At 36.4% G+C, this 13998-nt stretch overlaps 2 protein-coding genes across 6 annotated transcripts; one reads left to right on the top strand and one right to left on the bottom strand.

Moving 5' to 3' along the window:
• The first annotated feature begins 240 nt into the window (after positions 1–240).
• Positions 241–12936, top strand: LOC127807775 (uncharacterized). 5 transcript variants are annotated; one of them, XM_052345869.1, is made up of 2 exons: positions 241–1663; positions 12542–12857. In XM_052345869.1, the coding sequence occupies exons 1-2, from the start codon at positions 478–480 to the stop codon at positions 12577–12579; spliced, it is 1224 nt and encodes a 407-aa protein (XP_052201829.1). In that variant the 5' UTR covers positions 241–477; the 3' UTR covers positions 12580–12857. The 5 variants fall into 5 exon arrangements, 3 of the variants coding, with proteins under 3 accessions (XP_052201829.1, XP_052201828.1, XP_052201830.1); XM_052345868.1 differs by lacking the exon at positions 12542–12857 and adding an exon at positions 3050–3219; XM_052345870.1 differs by lacking the exon at positions 12542–12857 and adding an exon at positions 1968–2306.
• Positions 3542–10714, bottom strand: LOC127807776 (coatomer subunit epsilon-1). The gene is made up of 7 exons (XM_052345871.1): positions 10491–10714; positions 10289–10378; positions 9481–9632; positions 7035–7170; positions 6793–6948; positions 6076–6155; positions 3542–3967 (listed from the first exon to the last, which is right to left on the bottom strand). Exons 1-7 carry the CDS (start codon positions 10656–10658, stop codon positions 3874–3876), a joined length of 876 nt encoding a protein of 291 aa, XP_052201831.1. The 5' UTR covers positions 10659–10714; the 3' UTR covers positions 3542–3873.
• Positions 12937–13998: the final 1062 nt, after the last annotated feature.

The raw sequence follows: 13998 nt of genomic DNA, 5'->3' as shown, positions 1-13998 counted from the left end.
TTTTATTGTCAATTTTTACTTCTTTTCTATTGTATAATTTTAAACATATAGTCTTGTTTTTTAAAATTTAAAATTAATTTCATATTTGATATAAATAAATATATTTTTTTATTTTTCTAAATAAATAGAAGCATAAAAATAGAGATAACTCAAAAACAGTGGCTCCGAACAAAAAAAAGACCTTTTGCTATTTTATATATATATATATATATATATATTTCATGCTATTCTATTTCTTTCCATTATTGAATCTCTTCAAAGATAACATCTAGGGTTTGTCCTTAGAATTCGCTTTTCGTAGATTTCTCTATTGAACCGGTCTCCGTTCCATTTCTTCTCGAAGCTGCGAGCTCCATCCATGGCTGATTCTCTGAGACTGATGAGTCTTCCAGATTGTGCTTGAAAAAGCTGTAAGCTATCCACTTCTAATCATCGCTCGCCTTCTTTCTTCCTAGTTATTGAATTTCGAAGAATGCAATGCGTCGTTTACTTTCCAAGTACATCTCATTAACCGCCCAAATCGTATTCGGTAGGGTTAGAGATTCAGCTCCCTTCCGAAACTATTCGAACTTTCAGAGGGATATACAATCTATTAAATCATTCTCTACTTTTAGCAATGGTCGTAGTAGAAATATTGGTAGTGGTAGCAGCAGCAGAGTCGTCACTGCCTCTTCTACAGATGACCAGCAGGAGGCTCCCTTGACTGTCGGGGGCCTGGCCAAGGCCAAGCCGTTACTTGTTGGCCGTGGATCCTCAGAGGGACCTAAGTTGGTTCTCAAACTGTTGGAGAGTACTGGGTTTCCCCAAACCGGAATCAAGAGAATAGTTTCCTTGGTTCCTGAGATTCTCTCTTACGATTCTAATAAATGCCTCAAGCCTAAGATTGATTTTCTTCGTTCAGTTGGTCTGTCTGAAACCGATGTTGTGAAAATGATCACTTCACATCCACCTTTACTAAATCGAAACTTGAAGAATCACATTATCCCCTTATTTGATTTTCTCAGAACTTTGCTGGGTGGTGAACAGTGTGCGGTTTATTTCATCAAACGTCACCCATTAATTTTCAAATACAATGTCTCGGATAATATGGCACCCAATTTGTCAGCATTACAAGATATCGGCTTTCGCAATATTAAAAAATTGATGAGTATATCAAGATTTACCAGGGTGTTAGGAGAAGTAAAGCCTAGTCGGTTCAATAAGATTGTTAACGAGGTAATGGATATCGGTTTTGATTCCTCGTTGTCACACTTTATAAGTGCAATCATTGCCATGGCATCTCACACTGAAAAGACCTGGGAGAAGAAACTCAAGTTTTATGGAAGTTTGGGTTTCTCTGACCAAGAGGTCCTCTCTATGTTCAAGAAGCAACCCACGTCAATGGAGATATCAAAGGAAAAAATAAGAGCAGCAGTGCAGTTCTTCACTAAAAAATTTCACTGGAGCCCGACGCAGATATCAGCAAGGCCAGGCATTCTGCTATATAACTTGGAAAAGAGAGTTATCCCAAGATGTTCAGTTTTGCAAGCATTAGTGGCAAGAAACAAGGTTCGTAAGAATGTATCGGTTCTCAGTTTGGTCTGTATTAGTGACAAGGACTTTGAAGATAAGTATGTGACTAAGTACATGGAAGAGGTTCCGGAAGTGGTGGATGCCTACCAAGGTAAGTTGAAATTTGATGAGTATACATTTGATTCTTTTAAATCCAAATGTTCTAACGGCATGTGATAATATTTTATTTGGGATAGTGTTTTTCCTTCTTATATACTTTTATTTTCTTGTGATCACTATCCTGAATTTTCCAATGTTAGATGATGTGAAAATATGTGTGATTAGCTCATTGTAGGAATAGCAGAATACTCAGTTTGATTTTGTTGTCACTTTTCTTGTGCTCAGTTTCAGTTTAGTTTAGTTTGTTTGTGTGCCCGTGGGCGCGCGTTCTATAAAAACCGAACATTATATTTCAGGTACATGGTTACCCAAATAGTCCCGTACTGAATGTTTCTCTGGTCACATGCTTTAAATCTGGATCGAAGCTTTACATCAAAATTGATGGGAATGTGGAGTGTCAACAAAATTCTGCAAAAGTTTACCAGTGATATTTGTAGCAGTTAAGGGGTAATTTGAATGCTTGAAAAGAGAAAAAAATCATTGGGAAACCGACGGTGATCTAATTATATGCAAAACAGGATTAAGAAAAAGGAACTAAAAATGGAAAATGTATTCTTCTGCACCCCACAGCTTTTTGTTATATGTATGCATCTAACTAGTTGTTGAAGGCAAACTGTTAGTTTTGCTCTTTTTTTTTTTTTTTTTTTTAAATTTGTTGATTGTATGTTAAAATAGCTGGATTATTCTTCTTCTTGTGATCCTAATACTTGTTTGGAAGGTCTAATTGCATATTGATAAGGCTTCAAACAATCTAAGTTAAGAATTTTGATTGATTATTATAAGAGTGGACAGAGTTGCTAGATTGCTATTTCAAAGTCTTGTTGCTAGTTTTTCCATAAATATTACTTTGAGAGATTAATAAAATCCTGGTTGAGAGATTGACAAGTTAGCAAGCTCTGCATCCTTTGCTTAACGTGTGATGCAATCAAGATCTTTGGCGTCTTTCTTTCTCTTTGCTGGAGAATAGGTTTATGTTGGAACTGAATTGCATTACATACTTGGGACAAGTGTTTCTTCCATTTTGAAATTTGCCTATTGTTTCGTGAAAAGGAAGAACCAAACTGTGAGTGAATGGTGGTTTTTGAAATTTTGATTAACTTTCAATATTTGAGTTTCTCATATTGTGTCCTTGTATGTTGAACTGATTGTAATTTTTTACTCAAATATGTGGTGAGTGAGATCAGGTTTACTCGTATATTTGGTCTAGTTAGATGTACATCTGTAATTTATTTGAGTTTTTCTTAACATTGGCTGAGACATGAGTGGCTTAGAATCAGATGTTAGATCGTATTGTCAAGGGTTTACTCTACCAGCTTTCCCTTTTTATTCCTCCTATTGAATAAAAAAGTGTTATTGAATTTCAGTTTCTACTTTTCAGGAATACAAATTGGGCATTGGAACTCAAATTCAGTAGCTTAGAAAATTAAGGCCCATTCAGTTTTATAAAATTTTTTTTTAATTCCAATTTCCCAAGCTATTGAATTTGAGTTCCAACACCCAAAAAATACAGCTGGGTTTCAAGTGAAATACGACTGGGTATGTTGTTATGTAACCATGGGTAACTTCTAAAGCATCTCTCGAAGTAGTAGGTCTTAACTTTTTTAAGAGGAGAAGATATAATGAGATGAAGAATTTAGATAATGACTGTGATAAATATAAATAATGATTGCAAAAATTTTAGAGAAAGTGCTTGGGTTGAAATCTGCTGCTAACATCAATCAAAACCAAAAAAAAAGGGGGCAGAAGACCCCCCCCCCCCCCCCCCCGGAAATCTGCTGCTAACATCAATCAAAACCAAAAAAAAAGGGGGGGCAGAAGACAACCCCCCCCCCCCCCCCCCAAAAAAAAAAAAAAAAAAAAAGCCTAAAGGAGCAACAAAATTTCAAACAAGTAAAATCAACACTAGTTTAAACAACAGGAAAAGGATGCTTCCTAGTACTAGTAGAGGGTAGTATACATCATCATCATCTCTACTGAAACTGATACACGTCCAGCGTAAAATCAATGTTTTTCTTCAACACCAACAACAGACTCACAAATTTATATAGTTCTCTACCCAAACGATAACACTTTAGCCGCTTCAGTTCATATATATATTGTTCTTGTAGGCTACAAAACTAAGGCAGAGAAATAGGATCTGAGATTTATTGCATTATCAGTGCCCTCTTAACATACCAACCACTACAGGCTGTCTTGTCTCCTTCAAGCAGTTGTTTGGACTGCTCTGTCAAAACTCTCTTCTGCTGATGATGCGCGTTTCACAAGCATGTGGTCTGGATGAGACAACTTTAGCTGACTGCATAATAATAAAGATCAAATAGAACCAAACAATTGTTAGAACCTGCCAAGCTTGTGGCATTCCAGAGATAAAGCGCAAAACAGCAGCAGCAATTACTCAAGGAGTACGGCTACCCTCAAAACAACTACTTAAATAAGAACCATGCTACTTGTACTCCTTGGGTACAGGAAGGGCTATACGCACATGTTAAAATGTTGAAAATACTCCTCTCCTCTCTACAAATTTACTTCCCCCACCCAACAACCCATGGCCGCTTGCCCTCTCCTCTCTCACCCCTTCCATGGCCGCCTCCAACAATCGCTTAGTGCCTCCATCCCCTTGTCACCTTCACCTCGTGATTGTTAGAGGCACCGGGTGATTGCTGGAGGCAGCCATGGGAAGGGGGAGAGAGGAGAGAGCATGTGGCCATGGTATTGCTGGGTGAGGAGAGAGAGGAAGAACAAGGAAAGACTTTGCAATTTTGTAAAATGAGCAAGTGTATTTTTATCATTTTAGATGCATTGTGTAATCCAAGGAATACAAATAACATTTTTCCTTAAATAAAGCATAGCTGTTAATGCCGGACAATGTACCGTTCGAATTTATTTTAAATTAAAAATGTAAATCATAAAAATATATAAACATAATAAAATTTTCAATAAAAATACCATAACCTACAAGAAATATAGGTGATCTAAACAAAATAACAAATTTGCCAAAACATGTATTTATTTAGAAAAAACAAATTTTCCTTAATAACTATTTTAACATAAACTAACAAAATTATAATATTTCAAAATTAAGTAATCAACATAAACACACAGGATTTGCACTTTTTTTGGTGAGGTTCTAAGAGTAATTAACAATCACAAAACAATACTAAATTTGCTATGAACCATTTCGGTCCAAATTCCGATGGCACCAGCCGGTTTCGGGTGAAATCTTGAGATATCGGGTGTATCACACCTGGCACAGACCACCAAGCAATTTTTTGGGGAAATTTTTATTTTGCTTTTAATTCTTTCCCTGTCCTCCTCTCTCGGCAAAATTAAAACTCAAAACCAGGAAGACAAGGAAGTAAAAACTTAGGAGAGCCGTACTGGGTGTTCTCTTCATAACTAGCGTACCTAGTAATGTCTATTCTACTGTCCAGGGATTTTCAGTATTAAATCCCTGTTTCATTTTTTTTTCATTGGGGGACCCTGCTTTGTAGCTTGTCACAAAGCAAACAAGATCTACTCCTCCGTAAGCTTTCCCAGATAGTAAATCAGGAAAGTTTTACTTAGCAAAAAAAAAAAAAGTCCTATATGCTTGAATGTAAAGCAAGGAGACCTGGCACAGTCAAGTATTTCCTCCATAGACAGATGAATGGTTGAGTTGAAATTCAATCAATTCATGTACTTGAGTAGACCATATCATAAATTCATCTTGGGTAAATTATGGATTTCTCAGAAAACACGAGAGCTGCTTAGAGATGGTGATGAAGATGATAACACCAAGGTTTGGTGCAACAGATATTAACAAGCAAGTAAATGAGACTGGTGAAGGTGGCGGGCGGCAATCAAGAAATATGGGCATATAAAGTAGTGAAATGCGGTAGTAACGTTATTCTCAGCAAGAATCCCAATTTTAATCCAATTGATGATTGGAAAATGGAGAAACAAGAAATCATAAAAATTACAAGTATTTGCATCAAGAAGCTTTTTCATGAACAAAGGCATGAAAAGTGAAAGATGTGGAAAGCTCAACCAGACAAACAGCGGACTGCTGCTGGTAGGGCACACCCAATGTTGCGCATTGTACCATCTTACAATAATTTTAAGATGGTCTTAACCAAAAAATCCATGTTAAGTATGAGACCCAGATAATGGAAGAGAAAAGAGAACTTAAGCCAAAACAAGGTAAGATATCCAAAGAGATTGGCTTTCATTTTACGAGGCTTAGTGACTTGAAAGCAAACAAAGCCAACAAACAAACACTGTTTTATATGCTTCACTAAACTACTCTACACTCGTATGTTCAGAATTGTTTTAATTTCTAAAATGCAGTTTGTCTATCCAATTAAACAATATATGCAAAGAGATGAAAAAAAAAATTCCTATAGCTTTGTTGAACATGTAACTTACTTAAGGTAGCGTGAAGAAGGTTTGCCAAGGTGAAGACTGCATACAACCAGATTAGCTAGTGTTTCAGGATCCTTTGCATCCTGCATCAATTATAATGCAGCTCAATGTTAGATAAAATGAAGATAAATATATAGCTGAAGTGGTCATTGAAACTCCAGGTCACAGAGCATAAGAACATTTAGTGGGAAGTCAAGTTTCAATAGTGATGTTCCTTTTTCCTTCAATCTAAGATCTAAGAGGTTAATGATCATTCCACTCATTATCAATTAGATACACAAAATTGCAATAGAACAAATGCGTCTGTCTTGGTGACAGCTTTCAAAGGCATTGGGATTTGGGCATTCTGTTTTGTTTTAAGGGACAATTTTCATTTCCTCTCCTTTCTTGAACAAGACCTCCTTTAGCCTCTTTCTTTTTTCTTTTTTTTATAGTTCTTGGTTTTTGTTTCTGCTTGTACAAGATTTACAACCCCTTGGCTGTGATATAATTACTTGTAGAAGAATAATATATTCAGTTTTACTTTTAGCGGCTTTGCATGGTGTCAAAGGGTCTTTGGAGAATTAGAAGGGTAAAAATAACAGGAGAGAAATGTATTCAGTCCAAAATTAATGTGGTTAAAAACAATGGAAGCGAGCATTTTTAGCATGTCATCAACAATGTCAAACAACATCTCAAATTGAATAACCTCAATGAAGGAACACCAAGCAAAGAACCTGCCTTGTTCAGTGCTTCAAGCAATAGTGTCTCAGCTTCGTCAAAATTTCCCATGTGCATACAGCAAACTGCCTTCCCATTCAGGACCAAGCTTGTCATCTGATACTTCTCGGAGAAATCTTGAAAGATAAGATATGCTTCCTGTACCTTGGAGCCACCCTGGTTTGTAGAACATAGATTAAGAGAAAGATATAGAATCCATTTTCTGATAAGAACAATGGAGAATAAGAAAGTGGGAATGGTACCACAGCCAAGTTTAGCCATGCACTTCCAAGTTGAGTAAGTGTGTGATCCTCATCAATCTGTTGCATGATCCTCAATTGTTTCTCTGCATAATCTGATCTGTGCATTTTAAGGAATATTTGGACATTCAGTGCATGCCTGCAAAAGCATAAATCCATAACACACTTTAGATACTGAGGAGGTATTACTCACATCAAGTTTATCAAATGATCCTCACATTTGCAGTTGAAGGCAGAGGTCACGATTCACACTACACAGACTTCAAACAATCAAACAAGAATCTGATGCAAGATTGTGAAGTGGAACCACATTATGCTACATATACCTAAGAAGCATGGATACAGACGTGGGACAAAAAGACAAGAGACAAAACATGACATAAATATGCATAAATGGCGACTTTCAAAAAGAATTAGATCATGACATGGCAGGGGCACATCAAATAGCAACTTATATATTTAATATGTATATATAAAAATAACTCACCTTATACATAACAGAAATTGTGACAGAAAAATCTTAATATATATTCTAGAAAACCCTTATAATAAAAAGTTCTGTGAATTAAGATTCTTAAAATTCAAAAAGTAAGGAAATGGAAGACTAGTAAATGTAAATCTACATTGATTTTATACAATAATTTACTTTTTACTCATTTTGTAATACTTATAATGTGATTTTAAGCATTTAACTGATGGGCGTACAAGTCAAATGATGGAGGCTAGTGTCTCCCACGCGTTTGTCCTGTAGTGAAAAAGAATTACAACAACAACAACAATCACAAGCCTTAATCCTGCTAGGAGGATCAGCTACATGAATTCTAGATCTCCAACTATCTCTTTCCATAACCGCATTATCTGTTAAGCCATTATATCCCATGTCATGTTTTCCCTGTTCTTCCTCTCACTCTTTTACTACAAACTTCCTCCATTGTATCCAATAGCTTTGTATCTATCAGTCTTTTTCTCACATGTTTAAACCATCTTAACGACATGCTTATGAAAGCATTCAATGAGTTCTGATTCCGTACTAGCATTCAACATAGAACCGCCAACTTAGAAACCTTCTTTCTTTTTAGACAACGATTAAATAAACAAACAATTGTACAGGATGTAAAAGATTTAGTGATAGAACAATCATCCTCCAAAAGTCTTACAAAAAGCAATTATCAGTTTCACAAGCTTCAAACTTGTTACTGCTGCATATTCCAACTTTAACATCATAAACTCATTGCTGAGAACTCAGACATAAAATTGAGGCAATAATTTACAGAAAAAAAAAGAAAGAAATTGAGGCAATAACCTACTTAGCTAATTTGACAGAGACAATACATTTGGAGGTCTAGCCAAGTAATCTAATTTCTACACGTGAATCAGCCTGATAAAGAGGTCCTTTGCATGACTTGTTAATGACTGCCTCTTAACAACCAGAAACCAACCCCAGCACATAAAGTCCACACAATTGTGTCATTTTTCCTTTTCTTTTTATGTCAGTTCCTAAGGCTATAAGAAATGACAGAAGATTTGCAGGCTGCAAAATCAACTTCCTGTTGAAGGTGTTTGCCATTGAGTGACTTCCCAAAGAACCTTTGACAGCCCACCAGAGTTCTATTTTTCCTATTTCTTACATTTTTCTGCACTTTAAGCCTCCAAAAGTATATCCCCTCACTGACACTTTGTAATTTTAAAGGTTCAAATCTAGCGTTGCTTTTCATGTCCCCCTCTGTTCACATACCTTATAACTTCACCTTTGCTTAATATGTTGTTTGTGTTACTATATTCACAAGTACTTGTGGATCTATCTACGCAAATCTCTGGAGGTGAAAGTTTACCACTCCAGATCACGTAGCACTTGCACTTCCTTTTGCTTGGTAACTTTGGTTAAGTTGATTATTAGTAAAAGATTCATGATTCACAAGAGAAACAGGGAATTGATTTCAATTTTCCATTTACATGTATAAACATTTAATACATGTAGACATATGTGTGTATATTTGAGTGATAGAGTTGACTAATAGATTTGAGCTGTGGATATTAAAGAAACAAAAACAAGAAATGAGCTCAAACGTGAACGTAGCTTGAGTTAAGACTTTGAAGTTTATGAAAATACCCAAGAGTAGTTAAAGATTAATGAAAAGGTCAAAATACCAAATAGACCTTAGAATGAAAAGGTCTCACACAAAATTGATGAAATTTGGCAACCATGTCTTAAGAGTCTAAGACATTGTTCTTATCAAAAATAGTAAAATACATCCACGATAACATTAACAACAACACTAACCAAACTTTTGGTACACTATCTATTATTCTATGATGACCATATTTAAAGCACCCAATTAATCATATCTCCATATAGGATCCACCAATACACATGTCAAACTACCTCAAAAACATTTTTAGATAAATAATATTCTCAAGAACTTTGGTTTTAGATGAAAGGAATACTCACAGCTCCAAGGTTCCTCCAACATTGGTATGTTTCAAAGCTTCATTATAGTCCTGTTCATGCATGAAAATAATCCCAGCAATAAGACGTAGGATGGGATTGTTTCCGATGGCTGGATCTCCCAACAATTCATGTAAACTTGAAATTGTAGATTCCTGCAGAATTCAAGTGCAATACCAATATCAAGTTGAAAGCCAATGGCACCAGATCCCTACATGAGATTGCTCAAAAATTAACTCCCCCTCCCCTTTTCTCTTTGTCTAATTTTTCTTTTTGTATTCCAAATCAAAGGAAACTCGGTTAACTCAGTGAAATAATTAGATCTGGAACTCTTAAGGGAATGATCATTTTTCTTCAGCACAAATAGAATTAAAAACAAACAGAACCCAAAGAAAGATGATCTCCAAGATCTACTTCTCATATTGACATAAACCTTTTTTTTTTCGAAAAAATATCACTTTCATTGAACGAAAGCAGGACACATACAAGCACAAACAAAACCATACAGGCCTTTTGCAGAGAAAGGAAAAATCATGGAAAAGATTGCAAACTAAATCACGATTTTCTAAGATACATATAAGTTACGTTATTAATTAATCACTAGAAAAACAAGATAACGATCTAGAAGAATTTTAGGTCATTTTGTTGACCCTTTTCCCGGTTACCAAACAGCATCAAGAAGAAAGAGAAGACATAAACATCGTAAGTCGAACTCAGATCTTAATTCTAACAGGATAATGCCTACAAATCCAGAAATAAACAGCAAGGTATATAGATCTAGCCAAAATCCATAAAAGGGAAAGGTAATAACCTTGTTATCAGGAGCGGAGAGGTATAAGGCGAGCAATTTGACAGCCTGGAGAGGCGTCGGGGCTGACGAATCGATCTCGCTGATCACAAGCTGAAATGCTCAAAATTTTGAAGAAGAAAATCGTTACGAGCTCAGATTCATGCCGAAACACAAAATCAAATTGGTAATTGGAGAGAGAGAGAGAGAGAGAGAGAGAGAGAACCTGGTGGCTGCCGAGGGCAATGTAAGATCTGAAAACGAGAGAGTCCCTCTCGACGGCTTCTTCAGGAGAGAGGTTAGGGACGTCGCTGTTGTTGATGGCGGCCTGGTACGCTCCCAGGTAGAAGTTGTTCCTCAGACCGAACAACAAGTCTGGTGCAGCCACCGCCATGCCTTTCCGTTCCTCTCGACTTCCGGATCTCCCCAACGCTGAACTTCCAGAGCCTAAGAGAGACTACTTACAGGGAAACACCGGAACTGCAAACCTCTAACGTGCGCACCGGGTGTGCTGTGAACTTGAACAGTTTCACTGCTCGACTAGGGTTTGGGCTTCATTTCCTGCACGATCTGGCCCGTTGGGCTCCCCGCAAACAATATAAGTTCAAAACATCCATGTGTTCTTATACCCGAATGAGTCGGGTCTGGAGCAGATCCATGTGGTGCAAACGCTTTTGTACACTCAATAATGTCATTATGAAATTATATTCAATGAATGTACAATGAACCGCGCAATTCATTCATGTATAAATAGCATCTCCATTCAAATCCCTTTCAGCCTTTCTTGAGCCCTAATTCCCTCCTTTGCTCAATCTTATTGATTCTAGCCGGCGAAAATCTCCGCGACGCTCCATCAGTCAAGCTTCTCACTTTGTTCCGAAGGTATTCTCAGCAAGGAAGAAAGGGATTTTTATTGGATAATTTCGATCCGTTTCCTCGAAAGGAGAGTGAAACAATCCAAATTGGTGTTTCTTCGATCTCTAATTTTTTTTGTACTTTCTTTTTATTTCATCGTTCTTTTTGTTTTTCTTGTTCTTGATTTGCTTTCTGGATCTACTTTGGCATGTGCTATTATTTATCTTCCATTGATCTTTGCTTACATGTACTTGAGCAATTCGAATGTGCATCCACTACCAACTGTTTGATATAAAGCCTTAGTGAACACTTGTTTTCGTCTTTTTTTTTTGCTGGGGGTTTTGTGTTTAATTTTTCTATTGTATTGGTAGTATTTTTCAACTTGATTGCTCAGAACTTTATCATTTCGCTAATCCAAGTATGGTTCTGTCGTGACCCTAGGGTTCCAACAGAGAAATTATGGCCAATTGTAGGAAGAATTAGGGAAGAATTGGAGAAAGAGTGGGAAAAATGGAAGAGAAGAAAGGGAAAATTAGAGAGAATCAGAAGGGAAAGATAGGAAGAGAGGCTCAAGGGAAGAGAAGACAAGTCCATGAGGGAGAGAGATAATTTGGGAGAGAGGAGAACAAATGTTTCAATTCATATTTTCATATCCCCACAACAACAGCCTAGTAGCTTAATATAGCTACCACCACAGCTTACAATCAGCCTATTGGTTATTCCTCTAACAATTATTGACAGCTCCTCTAAACCACCTAACTGCCATTTAACAGCCTATTGTTACAACCAACTAACTGTTAACCCTACTGTCTTCTATTACAACTATCCATACTAACTATCTAACTACTGTAGGGTCCTGACAGGTTCAGGCAAAGACAAATGCTACAAATTTGATGTTTCTGTGTAGGCTTTTGTAGTTCTTTGGTTTGGAGATAATTTGAAATAATCCATTAGTCAAATTGAAATTATTGTTTGATTCAGTTGCAAATTCTAGCCATTACTGCAAATATTTTATAAGTATTTTGCATAAATGTGCGCCTCGCATGCTTGAGGGTTGCACTTGACCTCGTGCCTAGGACCCAAAAACTCTTTGTGCCTTTGACAACTATGACCGATTGAACAAAATCAGTTAAGCCAAGAGTGAGTGAGCCACTAACATAGTTGTTAAAGGCGCGCCTAGGCGCAAGGCGCCTTAAGGTGCCAGTTCTGTGCCTCGCCTAGGCTGAGGCGAGGCGATTTCAACGAGGCCCTCGTCTTGCACGGTGAGGTGCTGAGGTGAGAGGCGCGCCTCATGAAACTACTTTTAATTAAAACCTGGGCAGCCCAATTTCTCCCCTCTTCTTGGTTCCAGCATATATACATTAAGACATATTTATAATTTTTTTATGTTAAATGATTTATAAGAGGATTCTGGTCCTGGAGAAAATATTGGGATTGACTGCTCAAATCATTTGCTTTAACAAGATTACTCTTAGTCTGCACGTCGCCTTTTTATCGAAACTCTCCTGTTAGATGATTTATCATGGGAAACTGGGGAGAAGATCTTGGGATGGACTGCTTACATCAATTGCTTCGTGCGGATCAGTCTACCCATCGCCCCTTTTGTACAAAACTGTATTTTGTTAGATGATTTATAAGGGAATTTTGGTTTTGCAAAAGTTCTTGGGATGGACTGCTTAAATCATCTACCTGATGGGGATTACTATCAAGCTGCAGAACGCCTTTTTTAATAGTTACTTTATTTTGTTAGATAATTTATCATGATATTGTATAATTGATACAAAATTTGAAAATTTATATGTAAAATTAATAATTTTTAAAGGTTGGTGTAAAATTGATAAAACTGTCAAAAGTATGTGAATTTTTTGTTTTTTGATAATTTATTCCAATTTTTTCTAGATTTGACAAAACATATCCTCCTTATGTTCAAGAGGTAAAAAGTAAAAGCAACGAAAAATGAATTGAACATAAAGATATTGAATAAGAAAATGACAATATCTTTCAATTAGAAAGATGGAGTAATTAAATAGTCAATAACATATTTAAGATTATCTATCAGTTATGATACATCAAAATATCTCGACCTTCCATTCTAAACGTATCTATCACTTATTTTTATTCTAAAAGATATTTCTTGAATCATCTATTATTCATTTCCATACTAAACACATCTAATTTAATTTAATTTAATTAATTAAGTAGAATATTAATTAATAAGAAACTTGATAAGTACACAATATAAAATTTTTGAAAATAATTTTCACAAATAAAGGGTAAGCCACGTAAAGATGCATGTATAGAGCCACCTATTAAATCTCTGAACTAAAACTGAACAAATAAAGTTACGACATTAAACTTAAAAAAGAAAACATGAAAAACAATTCCAGCTCCAATTGTCCTTCCCTCCACCTAATCATGCAGTTACAAGAATGCAAGCAAGTTGGTAGCTGATGGAGTAGGTTGTTGTGTCATCTTGGTCGCCACTCCTTTTGCCATTCAAGACCTCATAATTATTAGTACATATTTACATATATTCATACATTTTATTTCTTGGAGATCCAGGCCTCCAAATTTCTTGATAGTGTGTTGCTGCACCTTTGTTTGGTTTGTCTTTAGGGTCCATGAATAAGACAAGATCACAATCTAAAACACAAATATACGTGAGCATGTGGATTTGAGTGTACCTACATGCCTCTCACAAAATTGAGTTATATTATAGGGTGAGACAGTCTTACAGAGAGACTTACAGAATAGAGTTAAAAAGATCAAAACACAGCCTAGCTCATTTCTCCCTTCTCCCATGGTGGATTTGTGCGCAAAGCCCTCGCCTCCCTTCTCTCTATTTTCTCCGCGAGATCGTTGACCGCCGCGCCTCGCCT

The sequence above is a fragment of the Diospyros lotus genome, chromosome 8, assembly GCF_014633365.1.
Source record: "Diospyros lotus cultivar Yz01 chromosome 8, ASM1463336v1, whole genome shotgun sequence".
Taxonomy (NCBI): Eukaryota; Viridiplantae; Streptophyta; class Magnoliopsida; order Ericales; family Ebenaceae; genus Diospyros; species Diospyros lotus.
The sequence above is the reverse complement of the archived record's forward strand: the minus strand, read 5'-3'. Positions and strand labels throughout refer to the sequence as shown.

Bases quoted from the DNA above. Each gene is read 5' to 3' on its own strand.
- LOC127807775 (XM_052345868.1), top strand. From the start codon at position 478: ATGCGTCGTTTACTTTCCAAGTACATCTCATTAACCGCCCAAATCGTA. The intron at 1,664-3,049 runs GTAAGTTGAAAT...TCTACTTTTCAG, and splicing joins AGTGGTGGATGCCTACCAAG to GAATACAAATTGGGCATTGG.
- LOC127807776 (XM_052345871.1), bottom strand. From the start codon at position 10,658: ATGGCGGTGGCTGCACCAGACTTGTTGTTCGGTCTGAGGAACAACTTC. The intron at 7,171-9,480 runs GTGAGTATTCCT...ATGCTTTTGCAG, and splicing joins GTTGGAGGAACCTTGGAGCT to GCATGCACTGAATGTCCAAA. The intron at 3,968-6,075 runs GTAAGTTACATG...ATTATTATGCAG, and splicing joins CCTTCTTCACGCTACCTTAA to TCAGCTAAAGTTGTCTCATC.